At 41.3% G+C, this 25,075-nt stretch overlaps 1 protein-coding gene across 2 annotated transcripts in view; it reads right to left on the bottom strand.

The window, feature by feature from the left end:
* NCAM2 (neural cell adhesion molecule 2) overlaps positions 1-25,075 on the bottom strand; it is a 529,363-nt gene that overhangs the window by 72,138 nt on the left and 432,150 nt on the right. For both annotated transcript variants that reach the window (XM_019528766.1, XM_019528767.1), the window contains exon 13: positions 7,838-7,957. In XM_019528766.1, coding sequence (XP_019384311.1) covers positions 7,838-7,957 — 120 coding nt within the window. The remainder of the gene's footprint in view (positions 1-7,837; positions 7,958-25,075) is intronic.

Here is a 25,075-nt window from a genome sequence, read left to right as displayed (position 1 = left end):
GTCTCAATAGGTAGATGAGATGATGGCACAGAGAAGACGGATTTGTGTTTACTGGGGAGGAACTTGTACAGAAAACCTGAACCAGTATGGAACCAGACTTTTGGCACTAAATATGAGAAAGGGTGTACAGCAGCTTTTAAACTAAAAAGTGGGAGTAAACAACAGATGCAGAAGAGTGCTCAGTGCAAGTACACAGTATAAGTTAACATAAGCCCAAAAGGAGACATCACTCTGATCATATACTGACTTGAAGGGGATAGTAGAGGCATAAGAGGTATAACTATACATAATACTGAGGATAAGTCAGAATCAAATAGCATGAGCAGTAACTGACAGCTGAATAAGGAGAAAATACTTCTACACAAATACTTCCACACAAATACCAGAAGCCTAAAAGATAAGATGCATGAACCAGGATGTCTGGTATTAAATAATGACTTTTACACACTAGGCATCTCAGAGTCCTGGTGGAAGAATGATAATGAACTGGGCACTGTTTATACCAGGTTACAAACTACATAGAGATGACAGTGTAGGACATGCAGGTGGGGGAGTGCCACTGTATGTTAAGAATAATATAAATAGTAACAGAATAAAAAATTTATTTGAAAGGAAAGCTACCATAGAATCCCTGTGGACAGAAATTCAATGCTTGAATAAAAAGAATATAGTACTAGGTTTGTACTACCAATCATCAGATCAAGGTGAAGGTCATCATGAAATCATCAGGGAGATTAGAAAAGCTGCTAAAATGAGACAATCAATACTAACTGAAAATTTCAACTAGCCTTACTATGTATACACTTCATTAGGGCCAAATATGGAGATAATATTTCTGGATATAATATACCAAAGGAGAAGTAATTCTAGAACTAATCCTGAGTAACAAACAAGACCTGGTTCAAGAAGGATCTCTTGGTGAGTCACTCTCTAATACTGATCCGAACAATCACATTCAACATTCTCGTAGGAGGGAGTAAGTAAAATCCATCACACTAATAAATTACTTTAGGAAGGGAAATAACACAAGAGCGAGAAAAAAATTAAAAGGAGCAGCAAAAAGGCTAATGGGGAGTCCAATAAAATCCCTGCATGGTTTAATAGCAGACTTAAGGAGCCCAAGCAAGGCAAAAAGAGATCCTTCAAAAAACAGAAGGCATGCCCAAATAAGGAAAACAGGTAAGCTCACAAATTCTGGCAGGTCAAGTGTGAAAGTGATATAAGGAGGGCTAAAAAAGAATATATAGCAGAAAATGCTAAATTAATCATAAAACAATTAAAATAAATATCAGAAGAAGGAAGCCAGGGAGAAAATTGTAACAGAGAACATTAACCCTGTTACTAAAAGGCAGGGTGGTCCCTTCAAGCCCAGAACCTTCCAGTCATGGCTGGCTGGTCAAGTAGGGGTTAAAGCTCAGGCCCTGCCAGCCAGTCAGGTGACAGGAAGAGGAAGGCCAGGACTCTACAAATGGCAAGTGGAGAAGGCCAGAGGGGCAGCAGGGAGGTGGATTCCCAATGACTACAGTGCTGTGGCTGCAGTCTCCGTTGGAAGACTATGCCATGCCCTGAGCCATCCTCCTGATTATCTAAAGTAAGCAGGCATGTTGCCTCTCTTGTTTAATGTTAACACTGGTGGTTTTCAGGGGTTAGCTGACCCTGGCACTAGAGAGGGTGCAATATTCAGGGGTAAGCTGACCCTCGGGCTCGAGAGGGTGCAGTGTTCGGGTGTGAGCTGACCCCAGTGCCAGAGAGGGCTTAGTGTTTGGGGATGCACAGACCCCAGCACCACAGGGGCAGGAGCCCAAGGGAGGGTTTTTTGGGTTTTTTTTTGAGAGCTAGAGCCTGGGAGTCAAACCCTGATTAGAGGGGTTTTTTTGACTGACAGACCTAACTAGAGAGAAAAGGGATGGGCCCGCAGTGGCCGAGACCCCAGCATAAAGAGGATTTTACAAAATACCATCTGTGAGGCTTGGGATGTGGTGTAGGGGAGGAACGGAGCCACAGACGGTGCCTCCGGGCATACAATGGGCACCCTCCCACTTAATTAAGAACAATTAATTAACAACAAGGCATGGCGGGAGAGAAGGTGGACGGTTGGCCCATAACAGGTGGGCGGGGTCACCAGTAGATAGACTCCAAGGAGGCCCCCCCCATTACAAGAATCAGTGGGATTATTAGATGACCTCCTGTGGAAGAACCAGCAGAGTTTCTGTAAAGGGAAAGCCTGCCTCAACAAATTGCTGGATGTCTTTGAGAGTATTAACATGCATGTGGACATGGGGGATTCAGCTAACATAATTGATTTGGACTTTCAAAAAGCATTTGACAAGGTCCCTCATCAAAAGTTTTTTAAAAAGTTGAGTTGTCATGGGATAGGATGGGATGTTCTTTCATGAACTGAGAGCTGGTTAAAAGATAAGGCACAAAGGGTAGGGGTAAATGATGACTTTTCAGGATAGAGGGAGGTAAAAAATGGGTCCTGTAGGAATCTCTGCTGGGACCATATATTTTCATCAGTGACTTGGAAAAGAGGGTGCACATTGAAATCTCCAAGTTTGAAGAAGCTACCAAAAATATTCCAGGAAGTCAAACTGCAAACTCATGGAGAGGAACTATTAGGGTAGCTTGTCACATTTATGCTTAAAGTTGCACCTGTGTGAGTGGTGAATTACAACATTATTTAAACTTTTCTTTATATTTAGCCATCTCTTACCATTGCTTAAACTTTTTTATCAGCCTCATTATTACTTGAACTTTTCATTTTGCTGGTGTCTGCAATATCAGCTGGCCTTGAGCTCATTTTCGCAGACAGCTTATGGCCTCGAGCTTGCTCATATGATGTTTCTTTCTTTTCTATCACTGTGAGAAGTTTTTCCTAACATAACGTAGTAATAGCCTTGTTACCAGCTTAAATTAACTAAACTTGGCACTAACCAATTGAATCAGAGGGATGAAATAGTTGGATATGTTAATGAAAGGTGTTAAGAGGAAACCAGTAGGCAATGCCCAAATCAAGATACCGGTAAAGGACGAAATCAGGTGTGCACTGTGAATGTGATGGGTCTGTTGAACAAACGAATATGATGACAGGATAAAATATGGACAGTACGCTGACTGCAGGGAAACTAATCCAGAAGGAAAGAGTCTTCAGATGAGTAAAGTTGAAGAAAAGTATAAAAGGGTCAGCAAGAAAGTTAACTGTTTTCATAAATCCAGATTTCAACACTTGTCCGGATTTTGACTTTGCTAGCCATAAAGACTTTCCACTGATACACCCTCTGCTTTCAGGAACTGACTGGACACCTAGTTGAGCAAAGTTACCATCTGGAAATTGGGTGAGATCATTGTACTAAGTGTTTTTCTCTCTCTGTATATAGAAACAGCCAAGATAAAAAAATTTGTATCAGTAAAGTTCAGTTTTAGTTGGACCAACATGTATTTTTGTGTTTCATATCCATTTCTCATTGCATTATGTTTCATATTTCATGTCTATATTTCATTGCATTGTAACCTACCTTCACTGCTGCTCATTGTGGTTGCCCTTTTCTGTATCTTTTTTGATTCTACCACATACTTTTTGAGATGCAAAGACCAGAACTGCACCCAGTATTCAAGATATGGGCACAACACAGATTTGCATAATGGTAGGACTATGACTTCCATTTTGTTTTCACTTCTCTTAATAGTGCCTAGCATTTTATTAGCTTTTGTGGTGACTGCTGCACGTTGAGCTGATGTTTTTAGAGAGCTATCTACAAGGATTCAAAGGTCTCTTTCCTGAGTCATACCAGCTAGTTCAGAACCAAGGATGAACATGAGTCACCACTGCAATGCTGTAGTCAACAGAGCTAACAGCATGCTGGGCTCACACATTGTGAATAGGGCTAAGGAAGTGATATTTCCTCTCTACTTGGCACTTGTGAGACCTTAGCTGGAGTACTGTGTCAAGTTCTGGGCACTGTCCTTCAAAAAAGATGTGGAGAATCTTGAAAGGCTCCAGAAAAGGGCAACAAGAATGATTAAGGACCTGAAGGACAAACCTTAGGAAGAAAGACTAAGGGATCTGAGACTGTGTTCATCCTGGGGAAGAGAAGACTGAGGGGGCACTTGGTGGCCATCTCTAAGTATGTAAGGGGTGAATATCGGGAGCTGGGATAAAAACTGGTCACTAGGGCGCCCCAGGGGAGGGCAAGGAGCAACGGTCAAACTGTTAGATGATGGTTTCTGGTTGGATGTAAGGAAGAACTTCTTTACAGTAAGGGTGACTAAAATCTGGAATAGACTTCCCAAGGAGGTGGTGCAGTCCCCTACCATGGAATTCTTCAAGAGGAGACTAGGCAGACACCTAGCTGGGATCATTTGATCTCAGCAGTATTCCTGCCCAAAGCAGGGGGATTGGACTCAATGATCTTTTGAGGTCCCTTCCAGCCCTTAATTTCTATGATTTAAGAGTTAATTTTGTTTTAATGATCCCTTAGCACTATCTGATGGACAGAGCTCCAGAAAGATCTCACCAAACCAAGTGATCGGGCAAAAAATATCAGATGAGCTTCAGTGTTGACAAATGTAAGGTAATGGATGTGGTGGAAAAATTTTAACATCAACCATATATACACAGTGCTGGGTTCTTAACTAGCTGGTATGACTCAGGAAAGGGACCTGTGAATCCTTGTAAATAGTTCTCTAAAAACATCAGCTTAATGTGCAGCAGTCACCAGAAATGCCAGTAAAATGCTGGGTATTGTTAAGAAGAGAACTGAAAACAAAATGGAGGTCATCATTCTGCCATTATGCAGATCTATGTTGTGTCCATATCTTGAATACTGGGTGTAGTTCTGGTCTTTGCATCTCAAAAAATGTGGTAGAATCAAAAAAGATACAGAGAAGGGCAACCACAATTATCAGCAGTGAAGGTAAGTTACTATGTAAATGTATAACATGTCTAGGTCACTCTTTACAAAATGATATCTTGTTCAGACATCAGTTCAATAAATCAGAATTTTAAATTTTCAAGGTTTTTTTTTAATAATTGAAAACAAAAACAAAACTACATGAACAAATTTTTAGAGGAAATTTTGCAGGAACTTTTATTGTATAGTTTACCAGAAAAAAAAAGCCAACATTTTTTGAGTAGCATGACTTGATGCCTTATCAACTGTTCAGAATAAAGCAGGCCAAGTAAAAGCTTGGTATGACTGGGTAATTCTCTCTCTCTGTGTCTGTATATATATTAGTATATGAAGCTACACTCTCTCTCTTTAAAAACATATGTAAGCATCTCAGGACTGCTTTTCCTCACTTTTGCATGGTTCTCTTGAGGGCCATTTAGTATATAGGAGAGAGGGTTGTTTTTTTTTCGTTTTTGTTTTTTGGAAGTTTTTTTTTTTCTTTTCTCTGTTCTAAATCAGGATTACTTTTAAGGAGTAGAAACTGCTTTCTAATAAAAACAATTTCCCTTCTCATTCATTAAGATAAGATGCTCCCTTACTTTGAAATGCTTGAGATTTTGGTGATCAAAAATGATCTTATCAATGATAGGTGTTATAATTACTTGTAGAAAAGCTGGTTTGATTTCATATCTCAGCTCAGAATTTCCCTGATTTCTGGCCTTTAATAATGAAGTCCAGTAATTGATGATAACTCAGTGCAACGTTTCCTGGTTTGAGATAGAAAGACATTGGCAAATCTTTCACCTATTATTATGCTATCACAGAGGAAATGCACAAAAGAGACCCAGAGAGGCCAAAGGGGAACCCCAGGACCCAAAACTTGACTGGGAAGATGAGGGGAGCAGAAAGGAAACAACGATTCCCTTACCTGCAGCTGACGCCGCGGAAAGACCGGAAGAGGAAGTGGGACCCGCGTGGCTGATTAGCCACATCTTTTTGAAACTGCGGCCAGCTGCGATTAATGAGGATTGGAGCCAGAGCAGGAGAATAAGAAGTGTGCAGAGAAAGAGAGGCGGGGAGGAGAGCAGGAGTGGGGCTACCAGTGGAGCTGGCCTTGGAGTCTCGCTTGGAGATGAGGAGGGAGCCAGCGGACCACCACTAGGCAGGAGGATACCCCGTGGCTGCTGGAGGGAGAACGATAGTGGAGTGGCAGCAGATGCCTGTGCTCGTGACTGCAGAGCCGGGTGTGAGGACCCAGGAGCCGAGGCTGACGGGGGAAGCAACCCCGAAGAAAGGGGGATGAAAGAAGACCCGGCAACTCAGGTGGGAGCGGCACAGGTTTGGGAAGCAGAGAGTGCAGGCAGCGAGAGAGGCTGCAGGAGGCAAGAGCCTGCAGGACGGAGCCACTTGGCGAGGGACTGAGTAGGAAGTAATTGGAGGGACCAGTAGTAGCTGTGCAGCACTCCAGTAGTGTATCAGCCGGACTGAGGGATACCGTGGATAGGGAGAGGAATTCTCCCGGCCAGGGAGCCCAATTTTTGTTTGTAACGAGGGAGTCTTACTGGTATCGTTTTCTTTCACTTTCATTGTTTAGTTGCCCACTTTTGGAGAGGCAGGGAGAGGAAGCCTGAGAAGGGCCTGCTAGTCAGCTCGGTTCAGGGTCAGGATAGGCCTGCGGATCCGTAACAGAGTGCCCCTTACATTACAAGAAGAGGGTCAGGCCTGGGAAACAGCATCTCAGCGAGGGTGGGTATCAGGGTGAGGTGTAGGAAAAGGCGGAGCCTCACAAAAGACCATTGCCCCAAGAGTCCTGACTCCAGATAGGCCTGAGTAGTTGACCCCTCCACTGAAAGTACTAGAAAAGTTGTGGCAGACGAGATTGGGGCAGAGACTATCACAAGGTCATACATTTGGGCTGGACAACACCAGAGACGAGGCGACAGGCAAATGCCCACATTCAAAACTGAGCAGTCCGGGACCGGATGTTTGAAACCCGCTGGGTGCATATGCTATGTACACAATTTAAACAAAAAGAATATCACATTTTCAAATAGTACAATGGGAAGGCAACAGATTTTGGGACAGAAGCATGCTCTGGAGTCATTGCCTACATAATTTATTATCAAAAGGAAATAGTTCTTTGTTGTCTAACTAGCCAAAAATAATTTTATTAATCTGTCTTTAAAAGTCGGTTTTTGTGTCACTTTGCTTGCACTAACTAGCTCTTTATCCCTCATTGCAGAAGACTGTGATACCCCTACTCAGTGCAAATAAGCATGCCAAAAATTGGCCTAAAAGCAAAAGTTATCTTTTGCCAGAGGGCTAAAAGCTATGTACACTACTTTCTACTACTTACCTTGTCTGTTTGTACTTGAGTTTTGTTTCGAATTGAAAATAATACTTTTCATTAGTGCTTAGTAGTGGTAGATCTAAATGCCCTGGCTACAAAGATTACTGCTTTTCTGAAAATGAGTCTTTGGCATTTGCCACTCTCATGTAATCATAGTTATAACAACTGATTTACAGGTGCCCATATTTTCCTTTTTATGATTCAATTTCAAGATAGATTAATAGGATACTGTGCCTAGAATAATTTGCTGGGGAAACTACTAGAAGGCTAAATTCTAATCTTATTTATGTTGATGAGACTAACTGTAGTCTTGTACATTTTAATGTCATATACACCTGGCTATGATACAGCTTTTGTTATTATACTAATAAAATATAAATTACTAAAGAAATTATAAAATTAAAACTTATACAAGCTATAAAACATCACATTTGAAAGAACCTCATAATGTTGTGCTGATTTCTGAAGCACAAGCTTTTCTTTGAATATTAGAGGTTATTTTTCATATTTAAAATTAACAGCTGAGCTAGAAGTCAACAAGCCTGCCAACAGTGCAGATAAAATTAAGTTTTCATTTAAAAGGAAAAATATTACTTACGGACGGGTAAGGTCTGAAAGATCTCGATTTTACTATATTCTCCTTGCCCTTTTCCATTTACAGCTGCAACCTTGATTTCATATGTTGTATTTGGCTCCAGATTGCTCAGAACTACCATTGCTAAAAGGAAAGGAAAGGAAAGTACTGAAACAAAAATTCACTAAATGATAGGTTAAGAACATAACATTTCCAAGGCCATTTTCAAATATACATACTTCACCATCAATTAGGAAGCTGATTTTAAAATGGTTTATTTTTTCAAATGGTCAATAATCATCTTGTCCACTGCTAATGGTTCCAAATAGTTTTTGTTTGGAGACAAATGTTACTATGATGAAGTATATTATGCTATCTAGGGACATTAATACAGGAATTACACAAGCTATTGTCCACACACAAGGATATTTTTGTCATATTTTTATAAGACGCTGTGATTTTTTTTTTTCACTGAGATCTGGTATCACTTTGGCCTTTATTCCACTGGTGAAAAATCTGCCCTAAAGCTGATTTGGAGAACCACACCATGAAATCCGGTACAGAGATACACTCAGGCAGCAGAAATCTGCGAATGTGGGTTTTTTTTGGCACTATACTCCTGTGCTGCCTCAGTGTAGGAGGCACAAATCTAGACTATGGAGCTTCAGTTTCCTTGCTCTTAATTGGTAATTGGCTGTGGTAGTGGTCCTTTGGCAGCTGCTGTTGCAAACTACAGCAATTTTCAGACACATCTGTATTGATATCAGGATAGCATCAATTTCTGCCACATCCTGAACTGCACCATGCATTCCTCAGTAACTATCCATGGTCCTGGACATGGTATGTAAATCAGCCATTTACAATGCTGGGCAAATTTTGCGACATTTTATTATACTTCTAAAAGGATGGGGTTCAGTTAAAGGAAACCTTTACAGTTCAAATACCAAGAATTTGAAAATGAATTGGCCGTACCAGTAGGTCCTTAAAAGGAGGTCTATTAGCCAAAAACTATTGGGAACATGCTAAACAACTATGAAGAGAAGCAGACTTGGACCTTATCCTGAAGGTCATCTAACATTTTTATGCTATGTGACAGTGAAAGTTGATTTTTCCAAAGTTCACATCAATATATGTCATATAGTAGGTTGCAACACTAAACCATAATCTGAGCGTTCCATGCAGATCATACTTGGTTCTAAAACAGTAACTAAGTATTAGGATAAAAACACAGAAAGCAGTAAGAAAAATGATAATGATGTTAACTACTAGTTGGAATAGCACTATTACACAGACAATATAGAGAAAAAGTTGAGCAATGTACCATGTTTTTTGCATAACGTCCATCCCCCAAATTACACATGCACCTTGCTTTGGAAATACAGAATAAAGGAAAAAAAGAATTTGCCTGTCATGGCCCATGCACAGCTAACTACATGGGGCAACAGTTGGCAGCAGCTGTGAGAGGGTGTAGCAGGTTGAAGGCTTTGACTTGAAGTCTGATGTCCCCTGGAAGTCAGTTCTGCTAGGCTCTCTGGCCTCTTGGTTACCTCCCTTTTTAATCTGCCTGCCAGGCCTGAAGGTAGCTGTTCCATAATTTGGAAGGCTGCCCTCAGCTGCCAGAGGAGCACCTTGGGTACTCTTCTCTCTGCTGTTCTCATCATCAGGGGGTGGGGTGAGGAATTCTATCTGATCCCATCCAAAATCAGCCTAGTGGTACTGCTGGCTTTGAAGAAAAATTTCTCTCTCTTCACTACCTAGTCCTAGCACCAAATCTGGCTCTTTTGGCTTGTAACTTAATCCCGATTTCAAAGTCCAGCCCACCCTCAGTTCTGTGGTCTGAACTAGTCATCTTGTTGCTCTGTGCAGCTTGCTCCCAGACCTCTCAGCTATCTCTCCTTTTTTCATCTGCCCCAGACAGGATGTCCTGGCAATCCTGGGCAGCTTGTTCTTGGCAGCTCTCAACTGCTTCACATGTATGATCTGTATGCAGCAGTTAACTCAGGTTCCAGCTACAAATGGCATACATGGCAGAGCCTGAACAGACTGAGAAGAGCCTTGGAAGTTACAACTCTCTCATGAAATCATGGGGCCTCTGTGCAACTGACCAATAGGTTTGTCAGGAGAAGCAAACCATGGTTCATCTCTTGAGATGCCCTGTAGCACCACAATGCACCCCACAAGATCTGGTAACACCAATACCAGAAGCAGTGGCCTGTGCAGAATACTGGGAACAGACCATATAGAAAGGTTGGACTGAAGATGCAATGAAGAAAAACTCAGGCTTGATCCTCTACCTGTCTCCACTGTCTGCTTGGCTCAGACTCAGGCTTCTTCCTGCACATTTTACTCTGCATACTGGTACACTTTGCCTGTCCCCAACAGGCTACCTGACACTCTTGGAATGTCTTCTGAAGCAGTTGTGCACTGCTTTGGGCATAATTATCCAATGTCTGCTGTGTCCCAGACAGAAAACACAGCACCTTCTCTAGGCACTCCTACTGTTCTCACACAGCTAATGCCCCCTGAAAATCAACTATGCTCGCACAAGGTACCCTTTAGTGGCCTTCACATTTCTGCAATAGAGACCCCATGCCTTTCATTAAAGGCAAACAAAACCATGTTTAATCAGCTCAACATAGTGCCCCTCTATGGCCTCCATGCTCCCCTACTAGCCACCCCAATCTTCACAGCCAAAGCATACACAAACAAAATCCATCAGATTGATATCAACATAATCAAAGTCCCTCTGAGTACCTCTACTACAAAACTTCCCCTACCAGAAGCTGTTTTCAATCAGCTCCTTGATGTACCTTATTTGTTTGTGAACACTTCAGTCTGCAACCTACGCACCACACCTATTTGATGCACAAGAGAATGCTGAGCATGGGCCTAAATAGAAATAGCCCTCTGTTTGTTAGAGAGGGCTATTAAAGACACCCATTAAGAACATCTAAAATAACAACAGGGGCAGAAGTGAGGGTCAGAAGTTAATAGTAAGTGCTCCAAGGGAGCAGAGGCGGGGGGGGGGGAGGGAAGGGGGAGGACACATGGCAGAGCAAATTTAAGGATCTAGTGGACACTGTCCAGTGAAACTCACCCACAGATATGCATGAATGAGTGATAGGAAGACAGCCCTGCAGTCAGCCAGAGCCTCCTTCTGGCTCAGCTAGCTTAGAGTCAGGAGGAAGTTAACCAGGAGAGTCCAAGGATTTGGTGGAATGATGGATGGGGAGTGTGTAAACAAAAAGGTGCATGGAATGGTGCAGCCAAAACCTCAGCAACAGGTTTTTTAGGAGGTGGTAAAGGATCTTCAGCCTGGCTCATGTTAGGCATGTGCCACGGTCTACCTCTGCTCACAGAAGGGACAGGTGTTAGAAGAGTCTGTAACATGCACCAGATACATGCCCATGGCAATAGCTCCATGGAGGCTATGCTCAAATCAACTTAAGTCACCATATTCACTTATTCACTGTGCTGTACAGATGTATATGTGTAGACGTGCTTCCATACTGTGCAGTAAATGTGCACATGTAGATGCGCGCAAAATCAACTTCCCTGCTTAAGATATATACCTCAATTTGAGAAAGTTGGCAGGTGTAGCTCATATATATATATATATATATAATGTTTCCAGATACTCACTGAAAGCATGAAACAGGATATTATAAAGTTTTGGCATGATCACAGTAAACATCACTGAAGTAGTATAAGCTTTTTAAGACCTGGATTCAGAAACCATCTGAATGTTAATTCCCTTCTTCTCCAGGGAAGGAATGTGCAGATATCTCTACAATAAAGTTCCCTCCTACTCTTCCCTGGGTCTTGTACAAGGTGTTCAGAGCTACATCAGGGAATGTACAAATGGACATAAAAATACGCTTTGCCCCATAGAACTGGGGTACTATGGTCATTTACAGGGAACAATGAGTCTGAAGTCATGCAGAATCATTGGAATCACAGTGGCAGGAGCCCAATTTTTGGTAGCGGTGAAGTATTTCAATAGTTGATTTAGGCTTAATTTTCAAGTTCTATGTTTAATGAAAGTATAATTAGTTCTCTTATTACTACTTTGTTATTTTTGACTTCATGTTTATCTTCTATTTTGGATGCATCTTGTTTTTCTGTAGTAGATAGAAGTCACATTACAAGTGGAGCTAAATGAGTTTAATGAATTTTGGAAAACAAGAACTTTCACATTTCACACTCAATTATGAGCATTTTATATGAATTAGTCATTGAAATGCAGGATCATTTCCTCATAAACAAAGCAGTAAAGTTATGTGTGTGTCAGCATTCTTTGGTTTTTTATCATTTTCATAAGATTTTAAAAATTAAAATCTCAATTATAACCAGTAGACTATTCTCTTTAGTGATGAAATTAACAACCATATATTGAGAAGAAAGGGAAATATAATATGCAGGATGGGTAAGATGGTAAGATTAAATGGAAAAATATAAACTAAGCTTCGGTCGTGTTTTAATTGCCTATTAGCTGTGATTCCTTTACAAGTCTGAATAACTTCATTCAAAATAAACCTTAAGGTGTACTGAAAAATAGTGTTACAGTAAATATTTTTAAAATTTAAACATCTCAAAGCATGGCCAGGAGTCTACTCTTACTAAAACATTAACATGTTAACACCTCATACAATATAAGGGCTCAGTCTTGCATACACCTGAGTGACATGGAACTATTTAATAAAGAAAATTACCCATAGGCTTAGTGTTTTAAAGGATCAATACCAACAGTGTTACTGTATATCTTGGTATCTGGAGTCTTAAAAACAGCTTTATGAAAATGAATCACAATTAAAAACTTGTGAAAAACCATTCAGCCTTAAGCACTGACATTAATGAGGAATTCTGTTCAAAAACTCCTTATATGTGGTATTCCTTGATTATTTTAGTATTTCATTGCAACAGAAAGAGTCAATACTGTCACTACAAATAGCAGTGTGCTACTTAGTACTGTAATGTATACTAGTTATAACCTTCAGTGGAAAGCAAGTAAACAAACACTTGTGCCTTGATGATACTTTGCACAATTAGATGCAGGATTGGGGGGAAAGGGAGAAAGGGGACCTCCGCAGTACCAACTGGTTAGGTAAGGGAGCTGCCCTTGCCAGTACAGTGTAGGATGTCCAAGGCTTAAAATGAACTCAAAATAATGATAGGCATTCTATCTCCCAATAAAGCAATGTTATTACTTTGGAATGAATTGTAGGAATGGAAGAGCTTCATTAATATGTTAATCACATACCTCTTACAGAAAAATCTGATAATTATTATGAGCAATAAACCTCTCTAATTTCAAACAGAACTGGATTTGTCCCCTAAACTGGTACTTCATAATTGTCCCCTAAACTGGCCCTTCTTAAAGGGCCAATATTGGGCATATTTTGAATGACCTGTGATTTTTATCCAAGGATATCTTGGCAAACCTTCACAATGATCACTGAACCAATACAGTCTGTGATTTCCAATCATCTCCACAAACTAAACTTAACCCTGGTGCTTTATTACCAATTCAGAATTCTCAAAAGTTGCATTCCCGATGTGCCTACCATTTCCCATACATTTTAAAGGTGCTATTGATAATTTCTGGAAGACCAGAGGTAATTCACAGCCATTCTATCCTATCCTGTCCTATCCTTGTCAAATATTGTGGTACATCACATACTATATTACTCTCACTTTGTAGACAAACTCTTTGATTGTGTAGGGTTTGTATAAAAAGTATTCAGTTCGGGGAAGCCCTACATTAAGCAATTACTCCAAATAAAAAGGAAAAAAAAATGTAGATTTCTGACAGCTTTGAAGGTAAACTTGGACATATAAATATGTGAAAGAAAACCTAAACTGCTTAAGTCCTATTTTCCTATGAGACAGGAGCTATTTATTGAGGTACAAGTCACATGGAACTAGCCACTCATTTTGAAGGATGGAAAAGACCTTATGGAAGAAGAGCTGGTATTATTTTTGCTAAACACAGGGGAGTTGAAACAAAAGCATTGAAGCTGTTTCTGAAGAAGGAGTAACAGGATAATACTTTATTTTCTTAACATCCAGAGGGGAAAAAAAGACTCTATAACATACCCCCAAATGAAAACCAATGAACATTAAGCACCAACTGAACCTGCCATGTTGCAGAAAGTTTCAATCAACAGCAATACTGAAAACAAGATTCTGTCTGTGCACTTCCCTGGAGTCCCTTAGCCTGCAAGCATGGTTAGTAACCCCCTACAATTTAAACAGACAGCATGATTTCCCCTCAATATGCCACAGCAGAGGAAATTCTACAAGGAATATAACACTTAAGCATGAAAGAAAACTGTAATATTTAGAGTTTCTGCATCTAGAGGTAAAACAATATTTCAGACTCAGTACATAAATGTTTCAGCTTGAGAAGTCTCATTCATTATTACAGGATATTAACTGCTTTCAAGAAGAATTGTGTATTTATATAAAAAGCAAAGATTGCTAACACAAGGTTTGCAGTGAAACAAATGGAGTCATAAATCTAACAGTTAAAAACATTCTGGTGCTGGGCTTAGGTTGTTTACATTGTCTGGTTATCATAGCAAGATATGAGAATGGAACTGTTTAGTTTTTATATGCATATTAAATGGACTTTCCGGTTTGAAGAAAGTATGGCTTTAGGATTCTTTTGGGACTGATGGGCAACAAAAACTGTTCCCATTCAAGGAGAGTTAAGGTTTTAAGAGCACAGTAGTATCTTGTAATAGATCCTTTTTGAGACTAACAGAATTATAGGGTGCCTACAGATGTTTAGGGCCCCCACTAACTCACAGTGAGTGAGCACTGGCCCCTCAAACCAACAGACAGTCACCGGTTGGATCTGAGGGGCTTAAGCCTGCCTGCATCCGTCCTACCATCAGGTGGGGGTGGTCCAGTAGCCTCTGAGGAAGCTGCTGAACCACCTCTCCCCACCCCAATCCCAGCGCTGGGGCTGTCAGCAGGGGACAGAATGGGACAGGGAGGAAGCAGCAGGCAGCTGCTTGTTGGACTTGGTTTGGCTGGAACTGGAGGAGGGGGTGGGGTGGAACATACCCCCCCACCAAATGGGTCCCCCCCCACAGCTACCCCAGCTGGGGTATATGGGGGAGCAGGGCTGGGCCTGCAAGGCAAGGGGGCTTCTTACCACCCTGCCCTTCCCTCCGTTCAGACCAAGCCCAGCTGGCAGTTGCCTGCAGATCCTTCCCTCTCCCCAGCTCCCGCCCCTGCTGACATCCCCAGAGACGGGACAGGGCTGATGCTTGCCTGTATGAGCACCAGCCTAGCCCCACAAAGCAGGATTAATTAACCCTTGAAGGAGTACAAGTTCCCTAAGGTGCTCTTCTTTAGACCACCTTCCTCTAATACCTCATTTGACAAGGGTTACTTTTTTGTGCAATTGGTCATTTTACAAGGGCTCTGGAGGCATTAATGGATGTTACATCATGGCTGTAGAGCATTTTCAGGGGACCAATCACATAAAGAAAAGTAATTTGTGTATACATGAAAATACTGAAAAACATTGGGGAGTTAGCTGTTGCAGGGAACAGTTTTCTTCTTGGCTCCAATTCTAAAGTTATGAGCCTATAAGCATCATAAAAATCCTACATACATGTAGAATAACTGTTACAGAATATTAAACTTTGATTTGGTAACTTTTATAAGTTAGTGGTGACAGGTTGTTACAGTGCAAAACCAGAGTCTGAGGGCATATACACATAGTCGTGGAACCCAATCTACAAATATGCAGCTTGCTTTAAACCACATGACTGTAAATTGGCTCCCCACTTATGCACGTTTTCTTTTGCTGGGAATGCAATCTAAATAAGTCAGGTTGTAGGGCCAGGTGGGTGAGATGGGGTGGGTCTAGCAGATTCACAAGAGGTTTGACGGATCTAGAAGGGTTATCTGTCCAGGGGTGGGGAGGTTGGAGAGATAAAAATAGCCCATTCCGTGTTGAGGGTGGGTTAGGAAAAGCACAGACCCCTGGCTGGGGTTCGTGGCTGGGCTTTCTGAGCCCTGAGACTGTACTCTGAACATGTACACACATTTGGTTATATCGAGCATGGGTTATCCTGATCTACTTAGTGAACCTCCTCAGATGAACTAAGTTAGATTGGGCTGTTCAACATTTAGATCAATCTAATCCTAGTTAGGTTGATCAAAGTGTAACATCTGTACGTACCCAAAGAAACGTATCTTAAAGGGTGGGAGAATTAAAAAATTGCTTTTATAAGGAAGAGGTGTGTGTGTGGGAGGGGTGGGAGGGGAGGCCAGGCCAAGGAGGAAACTACTCTCCAGGTCTGATTTTGCAATAACCTGCACTGTGTGTAGCTATTTACATCTGTGTACACTGAGTACTAGTGTAAGAACTCTTTTAACAGTGTCAGTTAAGTGGTGAGTTCTGATGTACTATCATTTTACATCCTCTCTGTGCTGACCAGGGGAATGACTACACAAGGTGCAAACCAACACAGAATTGAGCACATTGGCTTCTGACTAAATCTTTATCTCTAGTGGGGCAGGAAGTTCAGGGAAAGACCTTCTCCCTTAATACCTCTGTGACCCTCTTTGTGAGAAAATGCTGACCTATCACATTCCCCCTTTCATGTCCCCCTCCTCGCATGATATGAATGCTAGCCCTGCACTGCTTACTTATATAAATTCAACTGCCAGTAGAGTAAGCCAACCTGAAGAATTTCTCAACAAACCTCTGTTCAAAAGGCCTGTGACCTCTGCCTGATCTACAAGTGTGCACAAAGGCAGCAAAAGTCCTTCTCTTTATTTGTAACTGGAAGATCTATCCCATATAAGTTGTGATGAGCAGATTGACGATATGCATTGTTGTTGAGGGCATAGGTATTGTGTTGATTCATAAGTAGAAACAGTTTTATTGCCCCAATTCTATCTGCTGGCTTGCCCAAGTAACAATTTTTAAATGTCAAAATTCAACTAACACAATGAGCTACACTTTGTTAATGAAAATATTTCAAGCCAACTACTAGAATGGTAAAAACATTACAATTAAAGGTCTAATCCTGCATGAAAAGCAATGGCATAACTTCCATTAACTTGCATGGAAATGGGATTGGACCCCAAGTTGTCTTTGTTTAACAAACATGAAAACCCAAATAAAAATGAAATTGAAAAAAAATTGCAAGATAATGGCTCTGCCTGAAACTTCTACCACTCCATATAATATTAAATTATTACAGTGTTCATATAAAATAGGGCAGTTTAATTACCTGTGAATCAAATATAATGTTACATGGATCATTTCATTTTAAAACATAATTTTCTGTAATTGATGTAAAAAAGATTGCACTTGGCACAAACATATGATATGTTTGGTGCATACTCAGTTGGCAAAACACAATTGCTCTTCTAAGTTTTTCCTACTCCTTTATGTTTATTTTTTGTTTTCATTAGGTAGTTTAAAGATTTCCAGACATAATATAAACAAAATGAATTAGAAGCAACAGCAGGGATCTCAAGGGCTACAGTTACACTTGGGAGATGACCTTTGGTGCATATTTTCATTGAAACACCCAGGTCTAATAAGAAAAAAAGTATACTAGTGGAACAATTATTATTATAAAATTTGAAGAGCCATAAATTAAAGGCAAAAAAATTATATTAAGGCCTGATCCATAGAAAACAGGGAATTATCTTTATTGACTTCTGTGGGCTCTAGATACGTAGTGGATACAATAACTAATATTTTTTAAAAAGCACATACAGCTTGTTCTGTATGTACACAGTGGGTCAACTATACGTGCCATTAAGGTAACGGAATAAAATCCAGGGCAGTTCATGCAGGAGTTAACTGCTACCATGTGCAGAATCTACATGTGTGCCTGGGACTGCAACAATTAGAAATGGGGCAGAGCAGCCCTGGGCTGGCAGAGGACATGGGCGGGGAGGGGAGTCAGCCCCGGGCTCCAGTTGACAGTGTCAGGTAGCAGAGTGTCTGGTAGGAGCTGGGAGTCTGGCCCCCAACTGGCTGGGCAAACCAGGTGCCATTTGTACCTGGTGGTCATTGTCCAGATGAGCATTTGATTGCAGTTAATCACTCCTCTGTAAGATAGTACTGTCCCTGACAGTTCATTCACTGAATCCTAATACTGGTACATATGTGGACAGTGACAATTTACTGCAGAGTTGACTAATTAGTTCTTCAGTAAAGGATATCTGTAGATGTACCCACTGTAGCCTCATTTGGAATGGTGCTACAATAATATTATTCTTTTAGAAAGGGTCCATTTTCCTTTAAAATTTAAAAAAAATGCACTTCTGAGATTCCAGATTGTTTTCAATTTTTGCCCTCTCTTCATACCACTCATGCGCACCTCACTGTATATAGCAAAGCAAACCAATGGAATAGAGCAGATGCCAATTCATAACTATTCCTGAGTAATGGATTGAAAACATGGCTTTATTCAACACAGCTGAGACCATGTAAGTATCAAGTAAGCAACTGTGTTGTCCTTTAAAATGGTATTTAGCATACAGCTTCTCATTAACAGGGAAAAGTTTTGCTTGAGGAGACTTATTTATATTCACATTTTAATTCTCTCTCTCATTTTGCTGGAAGAGTTACTTTCATACATTTAACCCAAATTATGGCTCAGCAAACAATTCAACGAAGTATTCTGAAGCAAAGAGGGAAACACAACCACAAACTTAGAACAGAAACCAACTCACTAAGATTAATTAGTTTTACATTTTATTACTGAATTGTTGAAATAGTCCAGCTGCAATTACAAAAATCCCTCCAACTAGCTGCATCTCAGGGCACATACAGAAAGGCACTTACAATCATGTTGTAACTTTCACACTTTATAAAAAGTGCTAAAAGTTACAGCATGATTGAATATAACAGCCATTTGGTATTTGGGGGGAATGGGAGGGGAGAGCTCAGAGCCTCCCTGCACTGGCTCAGGCCAGGAGGCACAGGGCTGCTGGAGACTGCTGAGAGCAAGCAAAGGTGCTAGCCATAACCAAGCAGCTTGCCTGCCCGGGGCTGCTGCAGCTGCTCCCCACCCTAGGCTGACAGTGACAGCTTCTCATCCCACTGGCCAGCTGAGATCCACAGTCTGGTGCATGGGAAGAGAAAGGGGCCTGGTGTCTTTGCCCAGTGCCCCTGGGGCTGTGGGGAGCCAACAGCATGGCCAGGCATGCTGCGGAGAGGGGGGTGGGGGATCCTCTTCTTCCTGCTTGCTGTCCTGGGACTGGGGAAGCAAATCAGCCTGGCTGGGCTGCTTGCTCCCCTGGTCCCAGAGAAGCAAGCAAGCAAGCGGGGACAGACCCACACCCCCTCATAGTGTGCCTAGTCAGGCTAAATGCTCTCTGAGTCCTGGGGAAGCAAGCAGAGGGGAAAGATCTCTCCCCACAGCAGTGCGCTCAGCTTCCCTGGTCCTGGGGACACTGTGGGGAGAGACAGCATCCGTCCTTCCCTCTCCCCAGACAGGCTGATGTTGGGCTAGGATGAAAGGCTGTTACTGACAGTCTGGGGGCTGGCCCAGTGCTCGGGCAGAGAGAGGAATCAAGCCCTGCATAAAGGTGCATGGGATGCAGGCAGAATTACCTGAAAGTAGCCCTCACTGTGAACCTGGACACAGGTTTGCTAAGGCACTTTGCCCTAGAGTGCCTTCATGTGATGAAGGTTAAAATTTTTGAGCAATTGGCCATTTTAAAAGAACTCTGCAACTGTGAACATTTGTTATGTAACTGCTCTAGAGTGCTTTTGGTGGCTTCATCATGTGAAAAGTGTAACCTCTGTAGACACCCCCCGATGATGTACCTGCAAGAGACAATAAAACCAGAAATGAAGAAGTATACAACTGAACCAAAATATTATGGATTAATGGGTAAAAATAAAAATGGGCTGATGGTTCTTTTTAGTAACATATCTCATGATGCTATCATGTTCTATTTAAAATTGTTTGTCAGATATGAAAGACAATAATAAAATTAATGGTTTGCAGTCTAATCCTGCCACCCTTGCTCACAGTGAATATCTGTTTCGTCTGAGCAATTCAAATGACACAATTGAATCATCTGCACGTGATCAGGAGTTAACTCACTCCGAGGATGATAGAATCTGCTTTTTCATGGTAATTATAAAGTAGTAATAAAGTTATAGAGTTGTATATCTGGGGCATCTGAATTTAGATACTCACAGCAGTTCAACACATTTTTTATTAAACCAAAAAAAACCTACTGATATTTTCCCTGTTTCTGTCTCCAGTGCCTTGCACAGCCCATTGTTTTCAAGACAGTGAAATCACGATGTCTTGAAATTACTCAAACATCTGTCAAAATGTTTCTTGCAAACTGGGAACAGTTCCATCCAGATATTCACTGATTAGTAATTTGTTTCTTGTTCCTGCAGGTATTTTTTAGGTGCTCTTTCATTATAATCCTGGGAGTTTTACAGCTGTACCAGTTTTCCTGGAATATGCCTGGACTCTGCGTTTCTGTAGTGCTAAGTGAACTGTGAGAGGGGATCCTTCCTCTGTATTGGACATATAGTAACTCTGTGTGTTACCCACTCGTCTGCATGTGACATCCAGCTGTGGAAGTCAGAATCTCTTTTGATGTAAATGACTGAGGAGTAGGCCAAAACAGCAAAGGGCCCAAATGGTCTGAAAAGAGAAATGGGATCTAGCCATCAGTTCTGCATTACAGCTCCACCAAGGCATTACAGACATCTTAGGGCCTAACATCTCTCTACTCTAAGGGACATGGGTGCCCAAGAACACAGTACTAACTCACCTTTTGATTCCATTCCCAGTCTTTTCTCCACTCTCATAAAACTCGGGGGGGACAAAAGTTTATGATGGAACAAGGACTGCTACCACAAGCTACAGGAAACACTGGGGATATTGGAAACACATATATATTATATATAAAACATATAAATCATTTATATAATATACATCATATAAATTGGAACATGTATATTGGAACATATATATGGATGTTCCAATATATATATGTTCCAATTTTCCTATAAAAATCCAACCCTTCCAATCTCACTAACACTCACTCAGGGCTCCCATACATAAGAATATTGGTCTTTCTCTTGGAATATGACAAAAATTGCTTTCCCGTCTCTCAAGAATCCTCATCTACTATCTTGTATGAAACAGGACACTTTAAATTTTACATGAAAATCTATAACAAAGAAACCTACCCTAGAATGACTGTTATCCTGGTGTTCGGTCCAGGCAACCAGCTGGGTTATGGCATACCCCTGTTCAAGATCTAGCTCTGTTGAATCCAGACTCTGAACTTGAACCTATATCACCACATTCCAAACAACTGGATTAACTACCAATCTGTGTGCTAGGGTTCCCTTTTATTTTGACTGGAAATTACAGCCTGGTTCTGAGACACCTTTCCTGACAAAAGTCTTGTAAAATTGGTACATTTCTACATAAAAAAAATAAAAATAAAAGGTTCTCATGAAAATGTATTTTGCTGAAAAATTATTGACAGGGTCTACTTTTACTATTTTTCAGATTTCAATTATAGGCTTTGGGCTATTAATTTCTTTTTTTCTAATAGATGTTTCTACATCCTTATACTAACTTGGATGTTTGATAGACAGGACTATTTTTATGACAGAATCTTTAATGTTTCTTTCAATATGCCATCAATGAAATGCCAGTTGCTAATACTTGAGAAAACACAAAATTCTTATTTTGAAGAAGTTGTCACCATTTCTCACATCATTTGGAGAAAAAAAATTAATGGGACTGTTTTGTGCCTAGTGTTAGTTTTGAACAGGCTAATTTCTATTAAAATCCTCTCTTTAACAGCTTCCTTTCAATTCTCATCTCTACAACAACATTTTGCTCCATCAGCAACACTTCAGGCTTCACACCTTCTGATTTTCATCTGTTTCTATAAAGCTCTTTCCCACAAATCTGCAATTTGGTAAGCTTTCTATTTTGCTGCATTGCTAGACATACTCTGTTTTATTGCAGTTTTCATAGTCCATTTAAGTACTGAAATGCATTGGCTTATTTTTTCACAAGATGTACCTTACTAAGAAAATGATGGTTGTCTACTACTAAGGATAAAGCCAACCTGGTTATTTTTTATAGTGACTACAAGATGTTTCCTATTTCCCCACAACTGAATTTTTCCTAAAATACATAAATATGTCTATGCCTCTACTGAATATCTAGAAAATAGCTATTTAAAATAGACCACTTTTTCTGATCTCCTCTTTCTCCCTTTTTAGTTTTCCTTTGTAAACTTTATCATGACCAAAGTTAGGTGATTAGTCACATAAATCTTTATCACTACAATTAATATGTTCTTTACCTGATACACAAAAAATGATAACCAGCACAATATAGAATACAATACAGAATGTATTAATCAAGTGCAATAATAATTCACTGCATCTAAACTTTTAAAAACACCTGTTTATAGCTATTCTTGTGTCCTCTTAGGCAAAAAAAGGAAAGAAAACAAACCATTTTTAGCCATGTTTGTCGGAAATTAAGTAGTAGACAAGATACTTGATCCTTACAGACTAACCAAAGAAGAGTAAAACAAGGACTTGCTGGATAAATCTGAGTATTTACACAAGCCTATCAGCAAAAATATACATGAAAATACACAGGGAAATAATCAGCTCCAAGATGTGAGAAAGCTTAACATTTTTCAGAAAAGTCAAAAGATCTTTGTATTTTATGATCTCATGTTATTTGGGCAGAAATTTCAAGAGTGAGAATACATATTTCAATCAGACCATGTTAAGAACACTTCAAACTTGAATGACTGCATGATTAAGTGCATGATTAAGTACCATTCACAAGTACTAAGTGCCCTCTAGGCATCTTAAAGTTATGCCACTTCAGGTGGGTATTATCTTTGACCAGTGCTATCTAAATCAAGTTAATTTCTAGCTGTTCAACTGAGATAAAGCCACCATTTTGTAGTCTTCCAGTATCCCAGGAGTTGATGCTCCCAGGTAGATTAGCTATCAGCAAGGTCTCTATGGCCCTGGACTGATAGCTGGGGACAGCCAATGAGTGGGAAGGGGATGAATAGGGAAAAGGACAAAGGGGGACGGGGGGAGGGTGAGCTTGGGGAAAGAGCGAGCAGAGATAGGAATGTAGGGGCCAAAGGGGCAAAGGGAAAGTAGTAGGTAAGGAGCTACTGAGCTGCTGCTCCCTCTGCACATGGTCCTTGGGCCATTTAGTCCCCTTCCCCCTAAAATTGTCCCTCACCCCCCAAATTGCACCCTCTACTCCCCATTGCCCCTCAGATTGCTCTCTGTCATTCCATTTCCTCTCAGTGCCCACACCACTACCATACGACCCTGATCGCCCCAGCAAATGCCCTTTTAACTCACAGATTAGTCCCTCCACTCCTGGATCACCCCAACTCTAGTCCCTCCTCACTACCCAGATCACTGTCCTGCCACCCCAATCACCCCCTTTCCCCTCTTGATGGTCTTTTGCATCCTGAATCTCCCAGCTCATTGATCTCTCTGTCCTTCATGAATCCTGCCACCCCTAGATTGCCACCCTGATCAGCCCTAAAGCAGTGGCAGCAACAGATTGGCAATTCCCCTTCCCTGCCTGTTCCATTATTCACCCCCTGCCAGGCTCTGTGGCTTTCTGGAATTTCTTCACCTCCACTGTCCCCTCCCTCCTGCCCTCTATTCATAGATGGCGTCTGGCAGGGACTAGATTCAGGCCCATAGAGGTGATACAGAAGGCAGGGGAGCCAGGATGCAGAGATGGAGAACTATCCTCCCACTTCCACCACCACTCTTGACGTGATTGGGGCATCAGGGCCATGATCCTGCAGTGGAGGGGCCAATGGAGGGTGGAGTGGCAATTGGGGGAGGTTATTGGAGTGGTAAGGTAACAATCTGGGCATTGGGGAATATTTGGGGTCCATAGGGAGTGATGGGAGACAATTCAGCAGCAAAGGGGATGAGCCATGTGGTATGGGGAGGCCCCTTCCATTCTCAACCCTGGCCTATATTGTGGCCTATACTGTGGCTAAAAAACATTAAGTGGGGCTGGAACAGAGCAGACCTTGAAGATCTAAATCATGCCCTTGCTCACCAGACCTCCAGCAGCAGGTTTGAGCAATACAGAGGAGATCACTCACGGCATATGCTAACTTTAACATCATCTAATATTCCTTAAGAGCTATCAGGTGCTAATTGTAATGTATAATCTCACCTCAAGTCTCTTTCAGTCAGTCACTACTCTTTCATTCTTCCTTGTTTCTCTTTCTATGCATCATTGTCTAGACTCTAGTCTTTCACAAGAGGCTAATGGTTTGAATTTGTTTCTGTCCATAGGGTTTTTTGCATTATTAATATGTTGACATGCACTCAATTTGAAACTCATGAATTCACAATATCAAATCATATCATCAGAAGGATAAGTAAAACTCCATGAAATAACTATTTTACCACACCCAACATCCTTAAATTCAATCCAAACCTATTCTTCTTCTCAAACATTTGAGAAAAATAATTTGCTTATGCAGATCCAGGACCAAAGCAAGTTCCTAAACTAAGGGATATGCAAAAGAAAAGGCCCAACTTGAACACATATGGTGAACACCTGTGCAAGAACACTACAGAAAGACAGGCCAACTTTCAGTTATCAAAATGTATCAGTGTGGTCCCTATTTTCAAGAAGGGGAGGAAGGAAGAGCCTCACAACTATAGGCCAGTCAGCCTCACTTCTATCCTGGGGAAGGTCTTTGAAAAAATTATCAAGGGCCACATTTGTGAGAGCCCTGCAGGGGAAGTGACGTTGAGGGGTAACCAACACGGGTTTGTGCCAGGCCGATCCTGTCTGACTAACCTAGTCTCTTTCCATGACTAGGTAACAAAAAGGTTAGATGTGAAGGAGGAAGTCAATGTCATCTTCTTGGACTTCCAGAAGGACTTCGACACAGTGTCCCACCCAATTCAGGTTGGGCAAGCTGAAGGACTGTGGCATTGATGAATGCACAGTCACATGGGTTGCAAACTGGCTCCAGGGGCGAACCCAGGAGGTGGTGGTGGATGGGTCGATGTTGATCTGGAAGGGTGTGGGCAGCAGAGTCCCACAGGGCTCGGTCCTAGGGCCGGAGCTGCTCAACATCTTCATTAGTGACCTGGACGAGGGTGTGGAGAGCACCCTGTTCAAGTTCGCTGATGACACCAAGCTGTGGGGTAAAGTGAATACACCGGCAGGCAGGGACCGCATCCAG

This window comes from Crocodylus porosus, unplaced genomic scaffold, assembly GCF_001723895.1.
Source record: "Crocodylus porosus isolate Cpor-Errol unplaced genomic scaffold, CroPor_comp1, whole genome shotgun sequence".
NCBI lineage: Eukaryota > Metazoa > Chordata > Crocodylia > Crocodylidae > Crocodylus > Crocodylus porosus.
This window is presented reverse-complemented; position numbering and strand designations above follow the sequence as displayed.